The 16,073-nt window shown below is 38.5% G+C and overlaps 1 protein-coding gene across 3 annotated transcripts in view; it reads right to left on the bottom strand.

Moving 5' to 3' along the window:
* STK39 (serine/threonine kinase 39) overlaps positions 1 to 16,073 on the bottom strand; it is a 108,230-nt gene that overhangs the window by 56,128 nt on the left and 36,029 nt on the right. For all 3 annotated transcript variants that reach the window (XM_030018692.2, XM_030018694.2, XM_030018695.2), the window contains 5 exons: positions 12,372 to 12,481; positions 12,162 to 12,263; positions 11,833 to 11,966; positions 8,466 to 8,514; positions 8,295 to 8,360 (listed from right to left, as the gene is read on the bottom strand). In XM_030018692.2, coding sequence (XP_029874552.1) covers positions 8,295 to 8,360; positions 8,466 to 8,514; positions 11,833 to 11,966; positions 12,162 to 12,263; positions 12,372 to 12,481 — 461 coding nt within the window. The remainder of the gene's footprint in view (positions 1 to 8,294; positions 8,361 to 8,465; positions 8,515 to 11,832; positions 11,967 to 12,161; positions 12,264 to 12,371; positions 12,482 to 16,073) is intronic.

Below are 16,073 nucleotides of genomic sequence, written 5' to 3'. Positions count from 1 at the left end.
CAAGAAATGTAAGATCATTACATTTTCTTTAATGAAAGAGTACTGCAAAAAGGAGATTGATAATTCCACATTGAATAGGACTTCTTCAGTGCTCCCTACCGGTTCTTGAAGAGCACCCTTTTAAGGGATAATACAGCACAAGTCAACAAAGAACAGAAATCTGTTTTTTGTTTTGTTTTGTTTTTTAAAGAAAAGACCACTTGCTTTAAATATTTCTGAAGCTCGTTTGTTTTTATAGCCAAACACAAATAGTATCATGCTCACATGATAACAAGTGTGACACCCAAGGGCAGGGCCATCAATTAAGACTGGCTTGAAATCTTACCTCACTCACAGTTTAGAAATGGAATACAGTGGAGCTATCAGTGAGTGGGAAACAAAGCCATTAAAAGCTGAAGGGAGAAGGGAGCACATTCCTGCATCTCTAGAGGAAATGCTGAAAAACGGGTACAGATGCTCACTGTACCAACTCCTCACCCACTCTGGGGGATTAATTCCCTGTCCAAAGCCCTCCTGCTTTCGCTCTTTCACTGTGTCTTCTCTTGCTGGGATAATGCTGCTTAGAGACAGCAAAATGTGGCAGATCGAACTAGAAACACTATTTTGTCACCTAAACATCTTGTAAACAAGTGCAGGTAATTTTCTGCACTCCTAATTCTGCCTTCCAAAACCATAAGGTTTTACATAAATACTGCAACATACTTATTATCTCTGTTTCAGCCTGAGTCCAAAATTTGAACCTGATTTTTTTTTTGAGAAATAGCAGTGTTTTGCAGAAATCTCAGTAACACGGCAAATGTGCAACTTTAGCAATTCAGTATGACTTTTGGTTTTCAGACATTATTTCTCCATTTATTAGTTCCACTACATAAATTTCATTACTGAATGTTATTAACTGCAAACTACTCTTTAATTCACATTTTAACAATAGTCCTTTCAGGCGTGAATGTGTACCTGTGCTGAAGCTGATGTTTTCAGTTAATTGTGCAGAGGAGTTGCATTGTTTCTCAAAAGTAACACTTCACCTCAAAAACAAGGAATCCCAAATGGGCTTTCAGGCATGAACTGATGGCCAATTCATACATGCAGAGAGAGGCTCTTTTATATCCTCTTTCTTTTCCCTGTCTGCCCCGCTCCTCCCCCCCAATTAAATTAAGGTGTTAAGGTCATGAAGGTACCTGAAGGTATCAAAGGAAGCCAATAAAAAAATACAGCAAATTGGCAAAGTAACTCGATACTCTGAAAGATATAGTATGAAGATAAAGATCCAGATCTTTAGAGCTTCTCGTTATCCTTCCTGGCTGCTCAGATGAATGGGCATCACAATGGTGAATCACTACTAAAAGGCTTTCTGTTAGAGGGATCACTGGATCCTCCTTTTATAATCAGCATTTTCCAGTTCCACCATCCTTTTCTATCATCCAAGCTGTTTACTTTCTTAAAATGACCAGAGGCGAAAAGAAAGACGACAAATACAGCCTCAGTAGAGCTTTCATTACTCAGTAGTAGTAGACTCATTATAAGGTGGGTTTCACTGCCAGTAGTATGGTCACATTAAAGAATATTTAGGAAAATAGTCTACTACTGTAGAATTCAAAGAAGAATTTACTATGATTTTCACTTACTTTCAAGCTCAAAGGCTTGAAAATACCATTTCAAGGTGAAATTCTGATTTCTTCCCTTTTCTATTTTCTACAAGGTTTCCATTTACTTATGCACGTAAGAGAAATTACTGTAATATACATTCTACATTCCACACAGATTTTAAAGAGACCTAAGCTTATTCAAGACATTTAAAAAAAAAAAATTAAGGCAATCAAAATGAAAATGAGTGTAGTTCTCCAAGAAGTTATAAATGAACATGAAAATAATGAACATAAATGTGCAATTTTTATAAAATCCAATTTTATAAAACCCCAGTGTTTATATTTTAGTTAGCTGTCAAGCAGCAGCATGCATTCAACCAGGCTATAGCATTTCAAATCACAGACACAGAGCTGCTCCTAACTAAGCAGAGCTCTCCCAGCCTGCATGACTTTTCAGGAAGGACTGAACCCTGCTCGCTGCGCTGCACTTTATATGTGGCTGCCCTCTGCTGTCTGTGACTCCCACACAGCACAGCTGGGATGCACACATCTTTGTTCACCCAGTTGATGTTTTTCCCCTTTTGCTTCATATAACTTTACATTTACCTGCAGACGCACAGTTTGAATAATCTTCTTGTGGAACTGCTTTTCAGTGCTAAACAGAAACTGGACTCTGCATACGAACTATTACTATTCCAGTCCATCTTTCTGCTCCGCTAGCCTTAAACTACCTGTTCTGATTATAACCTTGAAGTTTTCAGCTCCAGCCATAATTTTAACTTCTTGAGCGAAGAGCACTTTTCAGCTAAATTAAGTCCCCCGTAATACCACTGGGTAGCACAATCTCAAGGATGTCCTGCTTCACCTGTACTTCCCTTGCAGTTCTCCCCAGGAAATTCAAGAATATCACCAGTATCAGGCACAAGCACAGGGGGGGCGAGTGTCAAAACAAATGGCATGTAATTATTTTGTGCTGTACTTCTAAAAGCTTTACAAGGTCTAACCAGGAAAACATATTTACTTTTCACTTTCTTCAGAGTGTTGGGCCTGGGCTCCTTTTTTTTCTCCCCCTCCCTTCAATTCATTTTTTTTAAAACTAGGAAGTCTAAAGATTTAAATTCTCCATATGAAAGCAAAAATTCTCACATAGCTATTCCATTAGTCTTTCAGCAAATGGTGACAGATGGCAATGCTGCTTCTGAGCCACCCTGCGTTTACAGAATCCTCTTTGTAATTCAACTCCCTGCATGACCTTCCTGCAAACTTCCCCAAAATATACAAAATCACACGTAACACACACTTCCACATCCTCCCAAAACTCCTCATTACTTTTATGAGCAAAGACAGGCAGAAAGGCTTCTTTTACCACCTTGCTCAAGACAGCACAGTGGGAAACCTCATGACACTAAGGCGACCCTAGCAAGCCAGCTGTGGCTGCCTGCACTGACAAAATATTGATTTGGCCTATAGACAAGGAATAGATATAATAGCAACTAATTCCATTGAGTCACTTTTCACTTAGGACACTGTTTCAAATCCAAGAGAGGCAAATCTGGTTTGGGATGTCATGCAAGTGAAGTGTTTGAGGCTGCATTTCTCAGAAGGCAAACAGGTAAAACCAGCACCCTCCTCCACATTCTCAGGAACAGACAGAAAACCAAATCATTAAAAAACAGGACAATAAAATAGGATTATCTTCTGGCTAGTTACAAGACTTACTTCCTGATCAAAGAACCTACCACCAGCATCATGCACACCTGGACTTCTTTATCCTGTCTTGATTCTTTAACCAGGAGTCTGTCAACAGCACCTTTAAGAATACACTACACTTGCATTTCACAGTAATGAAACCCTCCTCCAATACTGAAAGTTTCAACAGCTTAGATATATGCCAAATATTTAAAGCTACTGGTCTAATCGGAAAAGTTCTCATTATACACCAGCCTCATGTTAGTCCATGTTCTAGACATTTTTGAACAAGTCAACAGGTCACGAACACAACATTAGCTAATGAGCAGATCAATGCTGTTACACAAGAGACAGTGACTCACTCACCACACGAATGCATTCTGAAGTTGAACCATGATAGCCCATGAACTGGAAAATACTATCCAATACCAAAGAGGGTTACTTTTTAATGATTAAGATGAATCATGTGTGAGCTTTTAAACCCTACCATAACAAGTAATAAAAGTCACTATAGAGATGCTTTCCATTATCTGAAGTACAAAAGGCACTCAGTTGAGCCAACTATTCCACAGTTTGTTTTAAAGCTTGTCTACTCTGTACTAGATTAGCTCCATTTGAAATGGCACAAAATCCAATCTCACAAACTCTATACAGATGGTAAAAGCACTGATGAAAGAAAGGATGGATAAACCCACATACTGTATGAAGTTCCTTGTATCTTATAGCACAACTGCATTTAAGTATACCTGGCAGAAATACTGACAGCAACCTTTTTCCTTTATCTGAATTGTTAAAACAAAGCTGATGCAACTGCATGTGTCTGCCCCTTAAAACACTTTCCACTTCTACTACCCACTAACAAAGGTACTGCTTTCTGATTATGTGAATTTTTGTCAAATTTGCATTTTACGAGAAAAGTGTTTCCATTAAGTTTTACTTCCAACAACTTCTTGAAAATAAACAAAAAACCCAATATGGTCTGAATGCCAATTTCTCCTCTATTTTTTCTAGTAATATCCAACAATATAAAAACAGTTGCGCTATTTTTTTCATTTGTAGCAGTGTTCTGGGTAAACTGAACAATTAAACCTCTCCAGTGGAGGGGCCTCCCCCACACAAAGCCTTGCCAAATACATACTTCATAGTTCAGCTGCTGTTTTCCAGAAAAAGCGTTCCAGTATAGCACATGCCCCTTCCCTTTATACATCAGCATTAATGAAATAAGCATTTCTTAAAATGTAAATAATCATAGCAATGAATATACATTTGTATTAATAATCTAAGCTCAAACTAATGTTGCTCTCTACTTTTCAAAAGGTCTGGAGTCCAGCTGTACAAACACCCATCATTGGTGAGGTGCATCTATCAGATTAAATCCATTACTGAAACAGCGAAATGTTGCATACGTATGTCTTGCTGAGGTGCCATCATGCTGTTAGAGCTGTCCAAGAAATCTGGGATCTAATGATATTTTCCTCATTAAATGCAGGGGATTGTTAATTTCTTCTATAAGGTAATAATATGATCATTTCCCTAAATTAGTTGTACTGCAGAGCTAGAATTCCAACCCATCAGTAAGGGTATTGCTACTGAAGTTTCAATAAAAACTGGTATCACTCACACTAATCATTTCTTTATGCTGTCACAGGTTTTTCCCAGTAACTTACAACTCTGAGCTCTAAAGAGCTTCTACTAACAGTGCAGAGCAATACCACCTTTCCAAAAATAGAATTCAAGCCCAATTATTACTTAGATTTTTTTTTTTTTTGCTAGAAGCACTTCAGACAGCAATAAAATGAAATGCAGATATATGTTTTTCCCTGTTCATTTTGTAAAAGTGGCAGTCATGCAGGAGATTTTCAAAATTAAAGAAACAGGATCATAAAACCACAAAATTGACCCAGGGCCCTTGGGCATACAGAGTACTAACAGTTATAATTAATTTTTTAGTGTGACAAGATTTCAAAACTGACTGTGGAATTCTGGAAGCTGTTTCAAAGTTTCCTCTATTCCAGTATAGCAATTCTAATCACAAAAGAAACGACTTAGCATTCAGTTCAAAATTAAAACTACTTCAACATGTGTTAATAAATAGCATATCTAAACTCTTGCTAAGCTGTTGTATAACAGGGATGTGCACAGCTCTGATCCAAGCAGGACTGGGCAGGCTGCTCTACCATCACACCACCTAACAAGGCAGAGGTTGCAATCAGGGCTCCCACATTTCTGTCAATGACAAAAGTGTGGCCTCAGAGCATGGCCCCACTTACCATACCACACTCAGCTCAGACCATTCACCACCGCCCTTCCTCCAGTTCTTTTTGACACCAGCAATGCTCTCACAAGTGAGTAGTCACATTAATGAAACCCAGAATTGCCAGTAAGAAGTTGCATGGTGTAACACTCATTTCTCTGGATCAGTACTGGTATATATTTATGCAGGTTCTGCACAGGAAGGAGGCAAGACATGTTCCTCCTTTCCTCCTGGGCAAGTCAATTCCAGAAGTGGTTCAGTGTTATCCTTAATTACTAGGATAGGACCAGAAAGAAGGACATCATTTCAAAATTAGCAGAATTAAAAGCAGATAAAGAAACACTGGGACAGGGGGAATATGTGCACAAAGGTGTTAAACAGTATTTTAAAACACATAATATAGGTGGTGTTTTAATCATCAAATTGGGTTTTAAAAACCAGACACATCTTTACAGCATCAAATGTTTTCCTCACACATACAAGAGCATAAGTACCTGCTTTCAGGATTTCACAAACAGCCCTGAACTCATATTTAGTCAAAACAGTTGCCAAGTATAACCTGTAAAGGCAGAAGCAAAACATGAAAACACTATGTCAAGGGAAAAGAATTTAAAGTTAAAACTAGACTGAGGCTGGAGTTCTGGGCAACTAAGCAAAGTAATTATACATGTGGTAAATGCAAGAAAAATTAAATTACTGCAGGGCAGATCTGACACCTGTGCTAGCAGCAGTGCTACAGATCATTAGTTATAGGCATTTCACACCAAGAGCTACAGAAAATAATTTAAGCAGTGTTGACACCAGCTCCTTCCCATCTCTTGCCCTAGTGACATTCTTTCTTCCATTACAGGGGTTACTTCTTCCAAGAGTGACCTCTTAGATGTTTTACATGTTAATGTTTGAGCAATCAAACTCTACTTACACAAGCTTTTTTAAATAAAAACCCACAGTTTTAATATTAAAATACATTTATATTTTATGGTATCTTAAAACAGTAGCTACATGCAAAGTTGTCACAAGTGAATTAAATTTTAAATCCCTGATGAATTTTAATATTGTGTCCTTTTAAAATATAAATAATTTAGTATTTTCACTAGCTAAAACCTAAATATTTTTTCCATTTATGCTGTAATTAAAAGACCTATTAATTTGTCTCTAGCACTGTACAGCTTTGATTTCTTAAGAATCACATCTCTTCCAAATTAGGAAGAATTGTCCAAAAAGTCATTCACGAAACTATTTCTGGTGGTGTATGGGAGGCTACCCCGCATTCATTTTGCAATTCCAGATGCTAAATTATTTAAAGTAAGTATACGTGCATGTATGTATGAGTTAATATGCAGTCTCTAAAGTTGACCTGAGATCACAGCTGGGAGACGAATCTCACAAGGCACATACTCTATCAGAAACCTAGCTGGTACTAGAACATGTCTAAATTACTTCTGTATGGCCCAACATGTAAAATGAAAAACAAACGACTATTTTTCCCCGTTAGGTAATGTTTTATGTGGGCATTGCTGCCACCTCATGGCCAAACAGCTGAACTACGCCTACCCTTCCTCTGCACCTTGCAGATGCTAACCAGCTCAGCACACTACCCCCTTCTACACGCCTCTCATTCCAGCTTTCTACTCCAGCCTCTCACAAAGCCCCATCATTGCCACTGAATTCCCAAATTACTTCCACCTAAAAGATAGTTAGAAGGAACTTAAAGCATTCAGATCCTGCTGACAGTCTCTTCCAAGTATGAGCCACCTGCTGTGGGAACATTTCAGTGTTGAAGAATTACACCAAACTGATATTCACAAAGACAACAGAAAACCTTGCAAGTGCCAATCCAGGTAACTGAAGCCTAACTGATGCACCAACAAAGGCTGAAATACTTCCTTTCCTGAAGCACCCTCCTTGAAACATCCTCCCAGAAAGCTGGACTCGGCACACTATGCTGTCACCTGCAGAGGCTCAGCAATCTCCAAGCAGGTTCCTCATAATGAGGAGACATGGCGACTTAAGTCACCACAGAAAGGGAGTTCCATAATTTCTCAAACACACCAAGCACGAGTCTACATTCATTCCTGTTTATTAGCTCTTATGAACAGTAGCTTGCTTCATACTTAAGTTTTAAAATACATACCTGTTAAGAATTTTAGGGGTTTTTTTTAGTTCTGCTGCACATGACCTGGTAAGCTCCTTTACACAAGTGCCAAAAGCACCACAGAAATACCAGCATATACCATAGGTGTGGTTTACACTCCATCACCTGTGGGATAAGGCTCCACTCATCTGAATAACTCAGCAGCACACTTGCAGAGTTTGGACCCGACTTCCGTATATTTGGGCCTCACATTTGAAATAATCCAAAGAACCAGGTAGTCCTCAATGAATGCCATTTACAGTATCTCCACCCTTTTTCTAGGTGATCAATGAAGACATGAATTCCACAATTTATGAACCTACATGTTTGCAGTCACTTTTTATTTGCACAACCATTTCACCTGTAGCTTTCTAAAAGGGAGTGGGAAAAAAATAGTTATCATGTATGATGACAAATACCATATATAATTTTGGCAAGGCCAGAAAGGAAGTCAGAATGCCCCAGGGCTTCCTGGAGAAAGCTAGGCTGCAGAAAACATTCATTCAACAGTCACTATCTTTGAAAGATTGCATAAGAGAATGGCTCAGTCAGTCAACTGAAATGTAAGGCAACTGAACAATCCCTGCTTTCTCTTGCATACCAGTCAAGAAAAAGATGTGAATATACTCACCTTTTTCGCTCTTTGTGCTATATTAGGCGTTCTAGTGAGAAGTTTTTCAATCAGGTATTCTCTATTCTGCAAAACCAACATTTGTAAGTTAAAAATCAATACAAGGAAAGAAGAAATTTCATGTAGATTTTAAGGCAGAGCAAAATTTACTCATAGGGTTAAACGTTTTACCTTGGCTTTCTGGAAAAATTTGCATTTTAAAAGTTCTGCTGCTGTGGGCCTGAAAGATCAATAATAAATTAGAACAGAAAACAAAGACCCCTCTCAGTGAATACAGTACAAGACGTTAGTTAAATGGTACGTCTCTAATACTTTTGAATTAGTACTGTATGAATGGGGAATGAATGATAATAGCTACTGAATTAATTCACACGTACTCACTTACCACACATGAAAAAATTAAGCTTCTATGGCAAAAATAAAAAAAAAAAAATAAATCAGTCTCTAAGTTGCCAAATTTTCCCTCTTTTTCTTTCAACACAAATGCATTTTACTCTTAAAACAAAGAAAGTTAGGTATCATGTTCTTCCCCAAGTGAAACTATGAACACAACTGAATTTTGCTCCACAGCAATAAAAGAATAATTACATTTTCCAAACAGTAGCATCAATACCTGCTACCAGCATTCTTTACTTCGTTGATGTCAGCACATATTCACAAGAAACTATACTGACACTATTAACATGATGCATAAACCAAAAAGAGTCATCAGGGGCATCTTCCAACGAAATTGACAAATAAAAATCAAAGCAACAGTTCTAAGGTCAAAACCTAGACATTTCACCTTTACTTGGAGTTTTGTTCAAGTCTCTTTCTTCCCATCATTGTCAAGTTTATATTTTTGACATTTTCAACAGATAATCACAATCTCACAGCTACCAAAGTGATTCCAACAGCAGGATTTGTCTCCCCTAGCTTCAGGGATCTAAAAAGTTACTTATCTAGCCTAAGCCAGACGCTGGTCCTGAAGCAGACTCTGGAGAGAAAGCAAAGTATCTCTTGGGATGAAATAAAATCCTCTAGGTTCTTTTCATCCTTTCCATTAGGAGCCCATATCGCTATCCAAGAGTAATTTTGAGACAGTTAAATTTAGGGAAGCCAAAATCTCCAAGATTCATCTTTTCTAAATGAACAGAAACAGCATCTACTATGGTTTTCCATTTGAATTAAAGCAAGAGATTGGATATAGCACAAACTAGATAAGACAATGGAAAGATTCCATTTGGAAAATTTCAGTCTCAGAAAAAAACCCCAAAATCTGAACTAGTTTATTTCTCTGAGGACACATCTGAAGAGTAAGTGAAGAAAAGAGGAGTAGTAAGTAGTGTGTATGTACATATCAGTTCACTTGCGCTAGAAATAATGAAACAACTCCTGACATCAACAAAAAGCATCCAATTTAGACACAGAGAGTAGTTGCATAGAGCACTTATTTTTCTTCCCCTCCAAAGCACCAAACTCTACAATAAAGAAGTACTTATTAGTGGCACTGTGGAGACCACCAGGCTTGGCAGTAATTCACACATAAACCTTGGATGAGCAAAAAGGAAGGGGAACTTAAAAAAAAAAAAAAAAAAAAAAATCAGTTCCGGTGTCAAAGTTTTAAAGTTCTATCTCAGATGAACTCTTAACTTTAAGACAAGTTTCAGTGATTCAGTACCACTGCATCTCATAACAGGGATATGCACAGTTAAAAGTTAGATTCTTAGTAAAGTTTCATCCAAACTACTGTTCTCCATTCCTCTAACATTAACTATGCCAGACACTTCTGAACTGGTCTGGCCATGCTTTCTGGGCCTGTTTTCCACACAGGCTGTGGCAGTGAATTGCAGCTGAGGACTGTAAGCACCATCCTTGGCACTGGGGAGAGAAACACCCACACACAGATCCCCAAAAGAAAAACATCATGGTCAGAGACAACAACAGTGCAGTGCCAGTCTTAGAATTTGCCACAAAGAGGAGGCACTTCTCCCACAATTGACAAGACTATGGAGGTATCTCTGTGCAAAATTAAATCCTGGCTTGGGAGAAACAAAAAGTAGCGATGACCCCACAATACAGGGACACTCGCTCCTCGGTTAGAGTAACTAGCACACGGATCTAATCACCTATCTGCTCGTTTAATTGTTCAATTCAAGGCAATCGTCAGTATGAAGATATTGCACATGTTTAAATATCAGTGTAATAAATTAGCATAATTAGTTTAAACACTAATGTTTCAACACTGATGTCATAACTACAGATCAGGTAACTCGGCATTATGTATTCAAGGACAGAAGGAAAACCATTTTAATTATTTACTTCTTATGTTTTCATACCAATTTAATCTTGCCCTGAAAATTGCTGGACACTGGAAACTAAAAGAAGCTTGATTATCCGGAACACATTTCATTCTTATTTGGAAGCAGCCAAACTGCAGCGCTAAGACTACCAATTATAAGGGATTTGGGAATCTGAAAACAGTACACAAATAATCCTTCAGTGAAAAAAAGAATTTGAAGGATTTCAAGAATAAAAATGTTGCCACGTAATCTTTTTTATTAATTATACTTGTTCTCTAGTATTGCTGCTGTCACCTTTTTGACTTGACTCCTTACAACAATATCCTGGACTTAAGCTACCGTAACATCACTGAAGAGAAGTACACACCATAAAAGACCCACACAGTACTCAATCAGGATTGCTCTTACAGAACAATCTTTTTTCCCCAGAAATATCAGCTCTGAATCTCAAAGAAGTGATATATTAAATACCCTTAGGAAATAATGTTAATTCGAATGTGCTTCCTCTAACTCTTCAGCAAAAGAAACCTACAAAAATGGGTCTGCATAGAAATGAATAAAGGAAAAATTGATTAATCATTCTGGGAACCTGGGACCTCAGCAATGGTTTTGGAATAGATGTTTAATATTTTCATCATCTTGGCTATCCCATTCACAAAATATAGCAAGAAAGAACAAATCACTAAGATACTATGACATGCAATTGCCTACATAAACATGCGGAAAACTCTAAACAAGCTTGGAGCCCCTAAATTTACAGTAAAAAATAAATACCTCTTAATAAGTAATTTTCTCTGGAAACATCCAAGTTAAAGGCAATACTAAGGTTATGGCACAAAATGAGAAAAATCAACATAAAATTATTATTTTTAATTTAATTTAAAGGCCAAGAGACTGATATGTTTGGTTACCAACAGTTCTGCCTAATCAATCTGAACAGTCTTGCTAGACTTATGCACAATATCAAGATTTGTATCTTGCCTCAGATGAGAAACTAAACTGTAGAGCAAGGACTTTTGTTTGATCAGAGTTTAATCCAACAGTATGTTTAAGTATAAATAAATCAGGTTAACAACTCAGAAGAAAACTTAAGCAACAATTAAGAGGCAATTTCTTCTCCCCAGATGAAGATGACTGTAGCCTGCAATTTACAAAATTCAAATCATACACTTAAAGATGATGTTTAAACACTGGAACTTTAAGTAGTCTGTATATTAAGAAAAATAATTCCACTGCATGTGGCAATAATGACCTACCTTTTGGAAGGATCTTTTTGAAGGCATAATGAAATTAGTTTCCTAAAGGATTTGCCGTACTTTTTCATCATCTCCTTGTCCTCTACACCTGTCTCTAAAGTGGGAGGGTCATTTTGAAGTGTCAGCATTAACACCTACAGTAAACCCAAAAAAGAGGTACTGTAAGCAAAATCAATTCAAAACACGTAGAAATTAAAAGAGAATAAATATTCCAACAGAATACATATATTTAGATATCTTGAGTTGCTATTAAAAATGAAGTAGTGCTAACTATCTAGCAGCATTAACAATATAGCTAACAGCATTAAGTAATACAAAGTGATTGTTACTTTCATAGGAGGGTATTTGTGATAAGGTGCTGCTCCTGTTGCTAACTCAATGGCTGTTATCCCAAAACTCCACATATCAGCCTTGAAGTCATAACCTCGCACCTGGAATAGAACCAGAAAGGAAAAACAAGGTAGCGATGTCTCAAGTTCCAAAAATTGAAGACTTAAAATTTTTTTTCTTTTTTTTTTCTTTTTTAACATTAGGAATACCTGCTCCATTACTTCAGGGGCCATCCAACATGGAGTACCAACAAATGTTTTCCTTACTTTGTTACGAGTAACATCACCTCCTGTTGCTAAAAATGCACTAACGCCAAAATCTGGAAAGGGGGGAAAAAGTCAAAAATCTGTTAAACTATAGTAACAAAGCAAAAGTTTTACACTTTAGAAATTAAGTCAATTCATAAAGGTCTAGTTACAGAAACTCTCCATTGCAGAGCTTACCTTTGTTTCATGACACACTGTTCTTGAAATGCTACAGAATAGATGGTATAGTTTTATGTCGGAAATCTGCACTAGTTCAACCTCCTAGTATGTGTCTTCCTGAATAAGCTTACAAAGGACTCCAGTACCCCTGTCACTTAAGGTTTTCAAATGTGCACTTTTATTGTTCAAAGATAAGGCAGTACTTCTCTATAGCCATTAAATTTGAATACAATTTGAACAAGAGGGAGTACTACATGTAATTTAAATACTTAAGGAAATTTGACAAAATCAGCAAAGTGATCAACAATATATGTTTAACAGTAGACCATGCCATGAATAGTTTTTTCCAAATCCCAAAATAGCAAAAACCCTTTGTGTTCTGTTAAGCTGTTACTACGTCAGTGACAGCTATATGGGAGAGGCAGGAGATAAACAGAAGAAAGAACAACATGTTGCCAATGTACGGAGAAATAGTGTCATTTTGAATGGAGCTATATGAATAGTATTTTAGACTGTGCTATTTACAATCCAGTTATACTGAAATCAAGTAGTTTACTATAGAATACACCAATTTTTGTTTTCCTATTGTTCCCTGATTTTAAGGTTGGATAAAAAAATTAAAAATCAGTAACTACAGAAAATGTAGTTTTATCATTACTTTCCACTAAACAACTGTTAACCATCACAGACTCAAATTCTAGACCACTTCTACGCCGCTGAAACACACAAAAATACCGTAGACAAGCAAGAAGCAAGCTTCAAGCAATATTCTTTAATCTTCCCTGCAGCTTGCCTGATGAATAAAAAAGCCTTTTCCCCTCCCCCCTCAAATCTGTACGTTATAGAATAGACAGGTTTTGTTTGTATTTCTGGGAAGCGTGAACAGCCTTAGAAACACCTGCTTCTAAGTTTTTAATGCTCTAAATATCAATGTTGGTATTAGTGACAGTTTTCTGAAGAGGAACTACTGCATATAAGGAAAAGCAAAACAGGCAGAAATCAAAAATAAATGAATGTATAAATAAAGGAGAGATATAGAAAATAAACTGATGTCCTTTCAGTGCCAAAGATAAATAGTTTGTATTGGATAATTGTTTACAGGTCCTTTCAGGAACTGAGATACACAGCTAAAATCCTGACTTAACCTTTGTTCCCCTACTGCTGTTTTTCCCTATTAACATAACATTGATTTTGAAAAGGACAACATACAACAAATATAAATGGGTGAGGGAGGACAATGAAAAAAAAAAAACAAACAACCCAAAAACTAGGTAAAATCTCTTCTTGCATAAGCTTCAAAATGAAATATTGCAACACCTCACTGAGAAAAATGTGATGAGTATTTAATTAAGTCAAGTGAACATTTCAGTATAATACTAGTCAAACACTGTTGTATGTTTACAGACAGAAAGAATACTTTGATAGCTACTCAATAAAAACAAGACTTTAATTTCCCATCCCAGACATAGCTTTCACAAATACAGGTTACTTAAGAAAAGACATGACCTACAGTGGTAAGCTTCCTGACGTATAGGAGACAAAGTATTATTGAGAACAAGTTACATAAAGAGGAAAGGGAACTATATTACAAGGAAAGAGCTGAACAATTCAACAGTGTTAGGCTAAAAGTCACAGCTAATACCAAAGAAAAAACAAATTTAATGAAGAGCCCTGATTTAACAGTATTAGTAAAGCACTCTGAAATTAAAGGAAACAGAGCTGCCCAAATAAGCATAGCCTACAAATCCTTTATTCCCTAACATCTTTTTTACCTCAGCCAGGGCTGGGCACTTGGCCAAGCCTTGGCCAAGGCCAACATCCAGAGTTAGTGTTAGGCGTAAGGTTGGGAGAGGGATGAAGCCTGTGGCCTCCAAGGAGCCCACTAAGGGAAAGTACAGGCTGCAAAAATATTTTGTACCTGACAGCTTTTTCACCTCAGCCAGGGCTGGGCACTTGCCCAAGCCTCAGCCAAAACCAAGCTCCAGGGTCAGGATCGGCCTTGGGAGGAAGACAAAGCCACTGCTTCCATGGCAGCAGAGCTGCAAAGCAGCTGCTGCAGGAAGGCACAGGCTGCAAAAATATTTCTCCCCTAACTTTCTCACCTTGACAGTGGCTGTAGACTTTAGCCTAGGGCTCAGCCAAGGCCATGCGTAGGGTTACAGTTAAGCCTGGGAAAGAAATAAAGCATCAAGCTCCCGTGAGAACGGGGCTAGCCAAGGAAAGCTTGGGCTGCCAAACAATTGTCCCTGATAAATCTTTCTCTTCCATTTGGCTTGAGTATCCAAGACATAGGCTCTGCCTATTTTTAATCTGATCTTTTCCAAATGTTTCTCTAGGTATGGATTACCACAGGAGCGAACACCCTGAGAACCACTGGTGCAATGGGTAAGTTCACACAGCCACCTATGCACAAAAATGAAGAGCAGGACCTCTGCTTAGATGCCTCAAAACACACATTCTTCTTCTGACAAGTTTTATTGAAACTGTCATTTCTTGTATGGACTAAACGCATCATACAGCCCATACCTTCTACACTTCCATCAAACTCTGTGTATTATTGCTCTTTGCTATATGCTCCTTACCTCACCTTTGCCAGGCAATTCAGGCTTCGAAGGCTGAAACCCTGATGAAATACCAATCACCCTGTTTGCCCAAAGCACCAGATTGTCCCAGACAACTGGAGGTTTGCCAACATGATGCCCATTTACAAGAAGGGTCGGAGGGACGATCCGGGGAACTACAGGCCTGTCAGCTTGACCTCAGTACCGGGGAAGAATATGGAACAGTTCATCTTGAGTGCACTCACATGGCATGTGCAGGGCAACGAGGGGCTCAGGCCCAGTCAGCATGGGTTTACGAAAGGCAGGTCCTGCTTGACCAACTTGTCCTTCTATGACCAGGTGACCCACCTAGCAGATGAGGGAAAGGCTGTGGATGTTGTCTACCTGGACTTCAGCAAGGCCTTTGACACTGTCTCTCATGGCATACTCCTTGAGAAGCTGGCGACTCATGGCTTAGACAAGTGTACTCTTTGCTGGGTGAAAAACTGGCTGGATGGACAAGCCCAGAGGGTTGTGGTGAATGGAGTTAAATCCGGTTGGGGGCAGGTCACAAGTGGTGTTCCCCAGGGCTCAGTACTGGGGCCAGTTCTCTTTAATATCTTTATCAATGAGCTGGATGAGGGGATCGAGTGCACCCTCAGTAAGTTTGCGGATGACACCAAGTTGGGAGGGAAGGTTGATCTGCTCGAGGGTAGGAAGGCTCTACAGAGGGATCTGGACAGGCTGGACCGATGGGCCGAGGCCAGTTGTATGAGGTTCAACAAGGCCAAGTGCCAGGTCCTGCACTTCGGTCACAGCAACCCCATGCAGCGCTACAGGCTTGGGGAAGAGTGGCTGGAAAACTGCCCAGCAGAAAAGGACCTGGGGGTGCTGGTTGACAGCCGGCTGAATATGAGCCAGCAGTGTGCCCAGGTGGCCAAGAAGG

Source organism: Aquila chrysaetos, chromosome 6, assembly GCF_900496995.4.
Source record: "Aquila chrysaetos chrysaetos chromosome 6, bAquChr1.4, whole genome shotgun sequence".
Lineage (NCBI taxonomy): Eukaryota > Metazoa > Chordata > Aves > Accipitriformes > Accipitridae > Aquila > Aquila chrysaetos.
Note: the sequence above shows the minus strand (reverse complement) of the source record. Positions and strands in the feature narration are given on the sequence as shown.